We start from the raw sequence: 13,152 nt of genomic DNA on the forward strand, positions 1-13,152 counted from the left end.
AATGGATGGAGCCAGAACTGGAAAGTTAATCCATGTGGATTAAATGTATGCATCTTATTATTAGCTATTTGTACTTCTTTTTCCAAGACACACAAACCCACTATGCGTTTCCGACACGGAATATAACAAGAAATAATCTCAATGTAAAAGAAGAAAAAAATTCGAGTGGAAAAAAAACATACATTGAATGCCAGCTTGACTGTAATTATTCTTAGACATGAGGTGGCCTCGTGTGGCACCTGGATCTTTATGCTTTACCCTTAATAAAAATTAAGGGTGGCCATATAGCTGTACATTTTCCTGCTTCCTCAGATAATGCTGCCACTTTTCCTTGCTGTTTGGGTGAAGTTTTATTGCTCTTATCAACTATAATGCTTTATTGGGGTCAGCAAACCTTGTAATTTTATCAGCCCTAGGATATAACGATGACCAGACACAGACAAACCAAAGAATAAGTCATGCTTCCTCACTGTAGAAACTAGTCTGAATATGGACCACTACGATAGTTTTCTGCGACTCTTCTTGTGAAGCACAAAGCACTCCTAATCTTTTATCTTTTGAAGATGGAAGTATATATGCTTTCTTCTTTGATGTGACCTTGTGCTGTCAACTCTTTTCTTGGAAAAAAAGCCTTGTTTCAATAAATAAATCACACACAAGAGAGAAAACTCTCAGTGGAAGATGAAATTCAAATTCTCACTGATTATCAGCTATGACAAGCATTATAGCATGCCTTTTTAGACTTGATGAACTGAACTGCAATTTGTTTTTATTTTTCAGCATCAGTGAGTGTGCAGTTTTTTGTCACTTGTAATCATCAGAGTGCTGACTAATACAAATGGTAGCATACCAAGTGCTGGGTAGATGTGCCCATGATTCTTTAGAAGCTTCTTATAAAGACAAATTGGCATAGGGCAGGTCCTAAAATATGATAGTACCGAAGTACTTAAATATTTAAGTACTTTGACAAGTGTGATAGTACCACATGAATGGGACTAAGTAGAGGTGATTGAAAATCATGCTATCAGTAAGAAGTACAGTCTAAACTAAATGACACATAGGTGAACAGGCTGTGCCCTGGGAGGAAACACATGTGACTTCTCAATCTTAGGGGAAGTATTTTTTTCACACTGAATTTTTATGTTAGCAACTGAATCCCTTTTGATTTATTCTCATAGAATAAGCAATGGTAGGTGTCATGAAATTTGCTGTAACAAGGAGCTTTCCATCACAGACAAGTCTCTATAAAATTTCATGAAACTACACACCCAGTTATAATTCGTTTTAAAGATAGAGTGGGCATCCTTGGGCAAGAAGCAAGTGCATACTTTCAGTACTTTTACACAATTGGCATTTTCAACACAGTTTTGTTTCAGCTAACAAAAAATTTATGGAAATAAGTGTGGAGGTTCCTACAAAGCTAGGAATAGATGTACCACACAATCCAGCTATACGACTCTTAAGAATTTACCCAAGAGTAACTACATCCTACTGCAGAGTACATACTCATTTGTGTTCATTGCAGCTCTATTCACAATAGCCAGGAAATGGGAAGAGCCTAGAAACCCAATAGCAGGTGAATAGACAATCAAATGCTGCACATTGTGTACTGTATTATTTATTATGCAGCTGGTATGAAAATAAAAATCTAAAATGTTCAAGTAAATAGAGTTGGAAACAATCATTGTGAGTCAAGTAACCCAGACATGCACACACACACACACACACACACACACACACTGAAATTAATATATTTTCTCTCATTTGTAGGTACCAGGTTTTAGACTTTGAATGTGTTTGTTTCATTTAGAATACCCACAGGGAGAGACTTCGAAGGGAAGAAAGATAGAACACACTTGTATAGGCCTAAAAGGGAATAATGGAATAGGAAATGAGATGAATTATTAGGGAAGGTAATTAGCATTAAAGTTCCTAAAGATCGTCTTCTTTTTTTTTTTTTTTTTTTTTTTTGGTTTTTCAAGACAGGGTTTCTCTGTAGCTTTGGAGGCTGTCCTGGAACTAGCTCTGTAGACCAGGCTGGCCTTGAACTCACAGAGATCCACCTGCCTCTGCCTCCCGAGTGCTGGGATTAAAGGCGTGCGCCACCAACGCCCAGCTCCTAAAGATTTTATTAATAAGTCATATGAGAAAGTACTGCTGAAAAATGCTCCTGAAATGTAAACATAACATATATAAAAAGAACTTAAGTAGCTACCATGTAATGAAGCCACAATGCTCTCACTGGACACCACTGTCTAATAAAATCCGAATGTCAGGAATGGGTGAACTCAACGGCAGTTCTTAGCAAGTGATATCAAAAAGTGGCAAATATTATCGCCTACTGTCATTGTTCTTAGTTACCCTTTATAATGTGAGCTTAAAATATATTGCTAAAAACCATGTATTTGGGAACATGGAGAAATCAAACTGGTGTTCACTGAGAAGTCTCGTCCCTGCTGGTTAGCTTTCATATATCTGGAAGGTGTTATGGACACTATAAGAAGGGGGGTGTTAATCATCAATCTTATCTGGCTGGGAATTCTGAAAGCTATTATAAAGATCTATCCTGAAAAGGTATGCCACTATAGCTATAGTGGCATGATTGTTGAGCCAATAACCAACCACTATCTGCTTGGATGCAAGACCAGTTCCAAACGCTGGATGCCATATCTGGCATAGTAATTAGGGCCAAGAAACTGCTTATATACAAGTCATATTCCTTGGAGCAGATTGCACTACTATTATTCTGATATGGTATTAAACTGAATCCTACCTCTTTATACACATAGATTAGTGTAGCACTCAAGTAACATCAGTGAGATTTCTTTTTTGTCAGTTATTTCTTTAATTGATTTATTTTTTCTCTCATAGATTACATCCTCACCGTAATTTTCCCTCCCTCCTTTCTTTCCAGCTCTTCCCCCACCTCTCCTCTCCCCACTTCTCCTCCACAAAAGAGCAGGCCTCCCAGGGCTATCAACCAAACCTGGCTGTTGGGGAAGTCTTTTGTCGATAAAGCACTGTTGAGCCAATAGGAATCTAGATAGGTGGGACTAGGAGTCCAGGAGGATTCTGGGAAGGAGAAACACAGGAGATTCAACATGTAACCGCCATGGGGTAGGAAGCCCAGAACTATTCTCCGGTAAGAGAAATACTTAGATTAACAATTATGGGGTAATTACTTAAGTCAGAGCTAGCCAGTAAGAAACAAGCAAGGCCAACAGCTTAATAATTAATACAGCGTCTTGTGTGTTATTTGGGGACTACAACGCGGCAGAGCCCAAGTGACTGGCGGGTGATAAACCAAAGCGGCTAGCAAAGGAAAGGCTGTCCTTTACACCTGGCCTAACAATTTCAATAAGACTATTGTACATTTAGTACAATACTTCATATTAATACTCAAGGAATCAACCCAGTTGGAAGAGAAAGGTCCGAAAACCAGGTAAAAGAGTCAGAGACAGCCACCATTTCACTGTTAGGAGCTGCACAAGAACCAAGCTAGATAGCCATAACATACGCAGAGGACCCAGCTCAGACCCATACAGGCTCCCTGATGGTCATGTTCTCAAGGTGTCCTTGACCGTTTGACTCCCACAACCCTTCCCCCCACTTTTCTATGGGATTCCCTGAACTTCGCCTAATGTCTGTTATGGGTCCCTGCACCTACTCCCATCATTTGAGGAAGGAAGCCTCTTTGACGGCTAACACTACTCTATGAATAGACCTTAGCAGAATACCATTTTTGATCATTTTTACAGTAGTTTGGGCAAGTATCACAAAGACCCAAACTGGTCCAGGTGCAGAGAACAGGGCACTATGGAGTCCTCAGTTATAAGTGTTACATTGATATAAAGAGGTATAGGGATAACTGTAGAAGAAGCATTGGAAACTGAGTGAGATCCAGAATGTGTAGACAATGAGAAAACTACTTTCCAGAAATCATATGGCAGTAATACATATGAATCCACAGCAATTGTGTCATAAATATAAAAAAAGAAGTGTGTGAACTTAATTTCACATAAATTCAAGCATGCAAGGAGAAGTTAGTCATGAAATTTCACCCCTAAATGAGGAACCGTTCTTAATTAATAGCTACCAAGAAAGCAAAGAGTCTGTTTTAAGGGTCTGACCCCCTGGTAGGACTAACATCCTTCAGTGGACAGCTACACCCCTGAATGAGCATAAACATGACTTGCTGATTTTTTTAAATGAGGTTATAAATTTGGGTCAGTATAGAATGTGAGGGTGAATCTGGGAAGGAGCTATCGATCATGAATGAATCAGATCAAAATCCAATATGTGAGATCATCAAAGAATAACTAAATATATTTTAAATAACAAACCTTTAAACATGGGGTAAATATTAATTACTATCAATCGTCTTTCTTATCTATTATGTAAATTTGACAAAACTTGCCAAAATTGCTGGTGGTGGTGGTGGCGGCAGTGGTGTACGCCTTTAATACCAGCAGTAGGGGGGCAAGGGCAGGCAGATCTCTGTGTGTCTGAGGTCAGCTTGGGCTACAGAGCAAGTGCTAGGACAGGCTTCAAACCTACACAGATAAACCTTGTCTTGAAAAAAACAAAAGAAATTGCCAAAATACAAGATATTTTTAGCTCCATGTTACAAACAATGTGTCAGATTATTTTCGTTTATGAATAGGCATATATTTTGTAAAATAAGTGAATTCTTACCATCACAGGTTGGGAGTGGATGACTCCACCAGTGGTTTTTCTCACAAAGAAGGGGCTCTTCATGGCTCAGTCGGTATCCCGGATCACAACTAAATGAAACAGTTGACCCAATGGAGAAATCATGGCCATATCGACGGCCGTGGACAGGGATGCCAGGGTCTAGGCAAGAGTATGTGTTCACTGTAACACCTGAGAAATAAAGGTCGGAATACCAATTATTAGAATGATGGGATTCAGATTTGCTGTATTCTTGTTGGGAAAAATAACCTCATGTCTTTTTTAAAGTTTCCTGTACTTAAGAAATTCATTTATTCAAGTCGATCATCCAACAATAACTGACTTTTGTGTTCAAGAGTTCCATGTCAACTTGATAAAATATTAAGTCATTTCAGAGGAGTGAACCTCAATGGAAAACTTTCCTTCATAAGATCAAGCTTTAAGCATGCCTTTAGGGGATCTTCTTAGTAATTGATGGGGGAGGATCAACCGTGAGTAATGGCATTCTTGGGCAGTCACTCTACTGTCTATAAGAAAGCAGGTTAAGTAAACCATGAGGAGCAAGCCAGTAATCAGCACTGCTCCGTGGCTTCTTCATCAGCTCCTGCCTCCAGTTTCCTGCCCTGCTTGAGTTCCTGTCATGATTCTCTGTGATAAAGAACATTGATATGGAAGCTTAAGCTAATTACTTTCCTCCCTTTTCAGTCAGAGTGTTTCTTCCTTGCAATAGAAACCCTAATTAAGATACCTCTTTATCATGTGTGTATTCTATGAACAATTTTGGTTGTACATATTCTTAGAACATGTCATTTGTATTCCAGTCATACTCAACTGGGAATAGGACCAAATTCAAGATTATTCTGCTAGAATTTAAGGTGAACAAATTAGATTAAACTATTTTGCTATCTTAAATTATCATTATCTTTCAATGGTGAACCTTTAGTCCAACTGGTTAATCTCACCAAGATGATGCCTCAATTATGCACATAATAAAGGTGGTTTACAGCAAGCTTATACTCAACATCAAATTTAAATGGAGAGAAACTCAAAACAATTCCACTAAAATCAGGAATAAGACAAGGCTGTCCACTGTCTCCATATGTATTCAATAGAGTATTTGATGTAACAGCTATAGTAATAGGACAACTAAAGGAGATCAAAGGAATGCAAACTGGAAAGGAAGAAGGCAAAGTATCACTGTTTGCAGATGGTATGATAGTATTCATGAATGGTCCCCAAGTTGTACCAGGGAACTAATAAGCACCTTCAGTGAAGTGGTTGGATATAAGATTAATTCACAAAAGTCAGTAGCTGTCCCATCCACAAACCACAAACTGGCTGAGAAAGAAACCAAAGAAACAGTATCTTTCGCAATAGCCACAAATATGCTATATTTTCAGTTTCTTATATTGAAAACAGGTGTCTTATTATTATTTTTGAACTGTACCTGAATTATTTTTCTCATATATTTTAATTTTTAAAATTAAAGTATACTTACATCATTTTCTCATTTTTTTCTCTCTCAAATTCCTCCAATGTTTCCTCTCCCCTTGCTCTATGTCCAAAGCGTAACATTTTTTCTTATTTATTATTGCTATGCAGACACACATACACATGCACACATAAATATATAAATATGAATTGCACAGTCTGTTTAGTGTACTTTCAGGACTGACTACTTGGTATGTGATCACCAACTAGGGGGTTCAGCGCTGGGGAGGACTACTCCTTGCATCCTCACGCATTCCTTAGTTGTCTAAAGTTGTTTATTTGTGGGAGAAGAAGGCAGACAGATTGTGACACAGAAGACCAGAAAGATGCTGAGACTGTGTCTGCCAGAAATGATGGGGAAGCATCACCCATGATACCTCAACAATATGACTGTCTAAACAAGACCCAAAGAGGTACAAAACCAATAGGAAGGCAACATGAAATTGCAGCAAACCAGAGTTTTTGTTATCTTTCTTCTTGCAGGGAAAAATGTATGGTAAAAATGAAAGATAGTGGAATCCTGGAATGTGAGTGGTGTTACGTTTGCAATAAATCCTTCCAGAGGTTTGAATCCCCAGGAGAAATAATATTTTCCTTTTAAACAATTTGATTTTAAAAGTAGAAATGCATTAAAAGTTCTGATGAGCAATCTGTTGACATGGAACTTAGGGAATGGTTCATCCACAAGGGGGATTTATCCCATACCGTAAACTTTATTAATGAATTGTCAACTGAGAACAGCTTTCTGTTTCTCTGTAACAAAGAAACCATGGCAGCAGAAATTACTGCACAGTCATAAATAGATGGCAAGATTAATAAAATGAACGTTGATGCAGGAGATATCTTATAAATTCTTAAGTTATTGCCTGCAGTATCCTCAGGTCTGTAGCAATGGGTGTCTCACACTCTGTTCTGTGCTACCACTTTGTTCCCCAAAGAACTAGCTAACTACAACACTGTCATCTGGACTTCAGTGACAAATAACTCGCTAACTACAACACTGTCATCTGGATTAAGTGACAAATTTCCCAAGAAGGAATGAGTTCGACCTGAATTTCTCATTTTAATGCCTCATTTATTTAGCTTTTTTTTTTAAAAAAAGAGAACTGCTATTGTTTATTAAGAATTTTATGAACATGTCTTCACTCTGACATGAGACACACATGGTTTCACCTTAATCCTTGAAACTGTCTTGTGACTGACAACTGATGAACACTGGGTAAAGTGTGATGGATGCAACAGAGGATTTAAAAAGAAAAAGAGAGAGAGAGACGTCAGAGACGTCCGCATTTTGATACCCACGGATCTGTGGTAAGAATTAATATTAAAATAGATATTTATCATTGGCACCCCTGACTCAGTTTTAAAATTATAACTTAAACTGCATATTCCTATTAAGTTTCTTTAGTTCATTTGAATTTTGAGGTCTTTTTTGTTTGCTTGTTTTTCAAAATAGGGTGTCTCTGTGGCTGTGGAGTCTGTCCTGGAGCTAGCTCTTGTAGACCAGGTTGGTCTTGAACTCACAGAGATCCACCTGCCTCTGCCTCCAGAGTTCTGGGATTAAAGGCATGCGTTACCACTTGATTGAATTTTGAAGTCTTTCAGAAACCTCTTTAACCTTTTAAAATACTTAGAGTTACACTTCCATGTGATTAAGCTTGAAATAAAGTGAATTAATGCAGCAGAACAAAATTCCAAAGCTAAAAATAAATGCTATTTCAAGTACAATTTAGAAAGTTCATTAAGGAACTGGGCATAACTACCAAAGAATATTATTCATAACCAAATATAACATACTGCATTTCATATGAAGTAAATTGATATTGAGGTACTGAGATTGACAATAGACTTGAGAAATAATGTTTGTGTGTACTTGAAATGTGTTACCTTGTGGCAACTTGTATTTAGATTTCATATACGAGGGTTATTTTCATGTAAATGCACATGAACATTTATTGCATTATATTATTTGAGCTTATGTATGTAATCACATAAGTTTATGTGTACACACAAACATTTATACATAGATATGTCCTATGCTATAAGTCAGAAATGTATACATTTCCAAAACATTTGTAAATCAGAGGTACATCTCTATGCCAATAATAGAATTGAAAAGCTTAAAGAAGAATACAGGTATGGTGGTACACGGCTTTAATGCCAACATGATCAAAATAGCAACTTCTAGACCAGCCAGGGCAACATAGTGAGACTCTGCTAAGCACACCAACCCCTGTAAAAATATTATTGTATGCATATTCATGATGTGTGAGAGGGTGTGGTTATGTTACTGTAAAAAATGTGGAAGTCAGAAAATAGGTTCATGGGATCCTTTTCTACCTTTTACCTTTATGTGGGTTTTGCAATTTAACTTCGGTTGCCAAACCTGGACAGCTAGGGCCTCTGTCCGCTGAGCTGTCTTGCAAACCCTATTCAAGACTTTTAAAGGAAACAATGAGTTCTTAACTGTGATAATTATGAAATGATTTCCACACTTTGGGTTACAGCTTGTTTTGACTGATTCTTTTTTTTACTATCATTAATCGTACGTACATTATGCTTTACATTGTAATTTTCATTTATTTTAACCCATTTATTTAAGTAGATATTTTACATCTACTTAAATGTTTGCAATTCATGTAAGTAAAATATGGTAGAATATATTTCGTGAAGTAAATGCTGAAATAATGGTATTTTTCAAGTATATCAAACCGATAATGACTGAGGTTAATTTGGTTCCCTAAGCCATGCAAAATAATTAAACCATGAATGCACTGAACTTATTTGATATTTCTGACGTCCACTCAGTATTTCCTTTTAAAGGAATATTAGGTAGCTACTACCTAAAACCCACTGTATCGTTTACTTGTATAGATATATTGAAAAACATGAGCTTTAGTGTTTATAAAACTTTGGTTTGAAAAGGATAGACAAATAAATAACCTACTTCCCTTAGCAAGAGGAAGATAATATCAAGCATCGAACAAGCTGAGTGTAGAAACAGAGTTTTTGTAGTTACTTACTTTCATAATGAATTTTGAATCCATTGTTGGAGCGGCTATTGTCTGTTGTGAACAGAAGGTATATAAAATTACCGCTGCTGAACAGAAACTGGGGCACCTGGGTGCCATTGTAAGACCCCAGCAAGGGCGACAGAAGATTTGGACCATCATGGACTTCCAGAACATCATAATTTAGCTCAGTCTGAAATCTAGGAGGAAGAGACACAGTTGGATACATTAGAACACACAGTGGAACAGAGCTTCAATATTTTAGTTCCTCTACCAATAAGGTTTATTTTTTTTAACCACATTAATCATGCTTTAATTTGCCTGGTATCTAATGTATCACTGAAATATCTTAACAATAATCTTTGCTGAGTATTATAGGTTATCCTTAGTAAATAAATGATCTATTCCTGGCCTATGCATGCCTCAATACACACCCCTACTGCTGTCTTCAATGCTATGGAAAACTATGTTGTCTTATACAAATTTTAACAGTATGCACATTTCAAATAGACCCTCTGCTTTATAGAAACTGACACATTTTATGTGATGTTCTAAACACCTTCACGTTTTATTTTATCTTTAATGTGTATGTCTGTATGTGGGATTGTACCTAAGAGAGATGTGCCCACAGACTATGGAAAAGGCCATCAGGTTCCCTGGAGCTGAGCGACAGGTGGTTTTGAACTTTTTGCTCTCAGTGTTGGAAGTAGAACCTAGTTCCCTTCCCAGGGCAGAAAATTCCATAAATCACAGAATCATAAAACATATTTGATACTGAAGGTATAAAATTTAATATAAGACTTCACAGTTTCTTTTTCAAATATCATTTTAACTGTTTATAGTTTCATTATGATGTATAGACTATATCTGCTTAATTTAGTTGTGTGATTATGTTCACTTATTTATTTTGTATAATAAATGTATTATAATAAATATTTATAATAAATTTTTGAGTAAATTTAAAAGTTTTACATTCAATTTGAATTCTGTCATAAAAAGGAAAAGAAATGTCAAAACTCTATAATAATCAAGATCATTATTTGGAAAGAACTTGTACAAAACATTTTAAGAATAAAACACTTTGCATTGTTCTTACAATAAGGTTGGGGGGAAGTCAGAATCAAAGTGGGGATGGAGAAAGCGGATCAGGTAGGATGTCTGTGTGGGAAGAGTGATGTAGAAGAGTGTTCTTGGGACCACAATAAGCATGTACATCTATGAAGATGTCATATTGAGTCCCATTGTTACATTTGTTAAATAAACACATTCAGTTTTTAAAAGACACATAAAAAAGAGGAATGAGAGACAATTTCAAGGAATGTAGTGATGCTTAGGGAATTTCCAACACTTTCTTGTTTCTCAAGATGATATTTAGAGAAAAACGAAGCATCAACAGATTATACCGTTCATATACACGAAGCCATTCACATATACACAAAGCAGTTAACATATACATGAAGCAGTTAACATATGCATGCCTGATTTCAAGCGGTGATTTCATTTGCTAACCTAATGAATAAAAAACCCGTTGGCTTAATAACTTGCTCATCCGTCTGTTGCTAAGTTACTCCTATCCTTGCCAGCCATTACCAGGTGATCATCTAAGGCAATGGTTTTCTAATGAAGTCCATGGGATATGTTAAATTCTCAAGGGTTTTCATGAAAGGAGAGGAAACGTGCTTTACATATATTTCCCTCAAATAGTTTCCAATGAAGACTCACCCCCTCTCTCTCTCTCTCTCTCTCTCTCTATATATATATATATATATACATATATATATATATATATATATATATGCATCAGTGAGAGAGCTCTGCAGGTGAGGGCATTTGACACAAAGCCTGCCTACATGAGTCTGAGCCACAGGATCACATGTATAATTAGAGAATCACATTCCACAGGTGAATCTCTGACAATCACACATGCCCACATGCATATGCGGCACATACCTTCTACATGATACCTATATAAATGTGATAAAAATAAAGAAACTTTCATGCTTTTATGCAAAGAAAGAAGAAACAAAGGGATTGAGTGTATATGCATGTGTGTACACTTGGGTGCAAGTATGCATTATGTTCGCATGTATGTATGCAAATATGCATGCATGTATGCTTTATTATGCATGCACACATATGTGCATTATGCTTTATGCATCTATGTATGTATGAGGAGTGTTTGAAAGAAGAGTATTAATATGACTGTGTTCTGAATTACTGAGAATACTATTGACATATTTTTTATATTCTTAAGTCATTTTAACTACTATGTGGCAGTGATTTGGACAGTCATCTTGCTTCAAACGTCACCACGCTGGGACTATGAGGCATGCCCAATCACATTCAGTCTGCTAAATTATTTTGAATTTAAAATGTACACTCTAAGCAAAACATTGTAGTGCACTTAGGAGATACTTTGTGTTAAGGGGATCCTGGCTTACATGAGTTTGAGTTAGCCTAAGCTAAGTGATATGATATTAAAAACCAAAATGAACTAATGAACTTAAATGTGTATATAACTTTCATGTGCTAAATTATGCTCCATATGAATCTGCATGTTGAAGTATGACCTCTCACCAATATCATGAGAATGTTATGATGGAGAATAAATCTTTAAAGGGAAAATTAGACAAAATAAGATCATGAGAGTGGGCTTCAATCAAACACATACTCACATGCGTGAAACAGAGACGAGGACATAGAAACATATACACTAGATAGATAGATAGACAGATTGATAGTTAGACAGATAGATAAAGAGAACAAACATTATTGCGTAAACGTGGATAGAGGACAGAGCCAAGAAAAGAGATAGAAAAAGCAACATTGAGAGTCCTTCTCTTAGGTCTCCTACTCTTTAGTATTTTAGGAATATAAAGCTCTATTGTTTAAACCACAGCATCTTAAACAGAGCATCCTATACTCTGAAACTCAGAATGTAATTAAAAGTTATGTGAACACATCTATTTCAGAGGATCAGTTTTGCTTTTGTCTTTAATACATGGCAAATTTTAATGCATTAGAAAAGTCATTTTAAAGTACATTTTTTATGACTTACCATCAGTAAACATTTCATTCATTTACCTACTTTTTATACATATGTAATAAGGCTAATATGAAGACTTTGGGCAAATGGGGTCACAGAGGAAAATGGTGACCATATCATGCATTTACTTCCGTGATTATATGACAGTAGCCGTATGTGTGTTCTGCTTGGAGGCCGTATTGAATTGGTTTTTCTTCATAGTCCTTGTGTTTCTGAAAATCTAGCAGAGCTGAATTCACAAGCCCTTAAAACAGAGGACAACTAAACTCATTAAATTAAAGGTCAGATGTTCCTATCACAGTACTGTGCATAGGTACAGCACAAAGGTCTTGCATATCTTAATAGTAAAGTTACAGCAGTAAACAAATAAAAAATTAACTTGAGACCAGACTGAAAGGTCAAAAGGGGGGGCAGGCCTTAAGCATTCAAGATACAGCAATTGACTATTCTAATAAGATTATTTATTGATGTAGTAAGGAGAATGGTGAATGCCAACTAGTTTAATGTCTATTCATTTCTGAATAAGATAGAAAAAAATAAACATTCGCAGAGACCTTTCAAATGTAATTTTGATAGAGTGTCCAGGTTCCGCTTCAATCACCCACTCACAATTCAAAGAGTCTTTGTAGTATCCAGGCCATCCTGGTGAAAGAATCACTCCACTTGGAGCTGAAAAGTGACCGCCACATGGAGCTGGAAGAGGAAACCGTAGACCGTAAGAAGAGCATTTGCAGAATAACTTCTGCAAAATATTTCCAGGAGCAACATTTCTCTGCTTATTTGTTTGTGAGATGAGTTCTTCCTATTCAGTCTGTGCTTTCACAGTACTTACCTATGTAGTCCAGGGTAACCAACTTGGAGCAATCTTTGTGCCTTAGCATCCTGAGCACTGAGATCATAGGCATGTATTAC

The 13,152-nt window shown here is 36.6% G+C and overlaps 1 protein-coding gene across 5 annotated transcripts in view; it reads right to left on the reverse strand.

Moving 5' to 3' along the window:
• The window catches only part of Csmd3 (CUB and Sushi multiple domains 3), a 1,035,998-nt gene that overhangs the window by 346,768 nt on the left and 676,078 nt on the right, over positions 1–13,152 (reverse strand). For all 5 annotated transcript variants that reach the window (XM_040730388.1, XM_040730387.1, XM_040730386.1 and 2 more), the window contains 3 exons: positions 12,795–12,933; positions 9,207–9,394; positions 4,696–4,884 (listed from right to left, as the gene is read on the reverse strand). In XM_040730388.1, coding sequence (XP_040586322.1) covers positions 4,696–4,884; positions 9,207–9,394; positions 12,795–12,933 — 516 coding nt within the window. The remainder of the gene's footprint in view (positions 1–4,695; positions 4,885–9,206; positions 9,395–12,794; positions 12,934–13,152) is intronic.

The sequence above is a fragment of the Mesocricetus auratus genome, unplaced genomic scaffold, assembly GCF_017639785.1.
Source record: "Mesocricetus auratus isolate SY011 unplaced genomic scaffold, BCM_Maur_2.0 Super-Scaffold_100023, whole genome shotgun sequence".
NCBI classification, from domain to species: domain Eukaryota; kingdom Metazoa; phylum Chordata; class Mammalia; order Rodentia; family Cricetidae; genus Mesocricetus; species Mesocricetus auratus.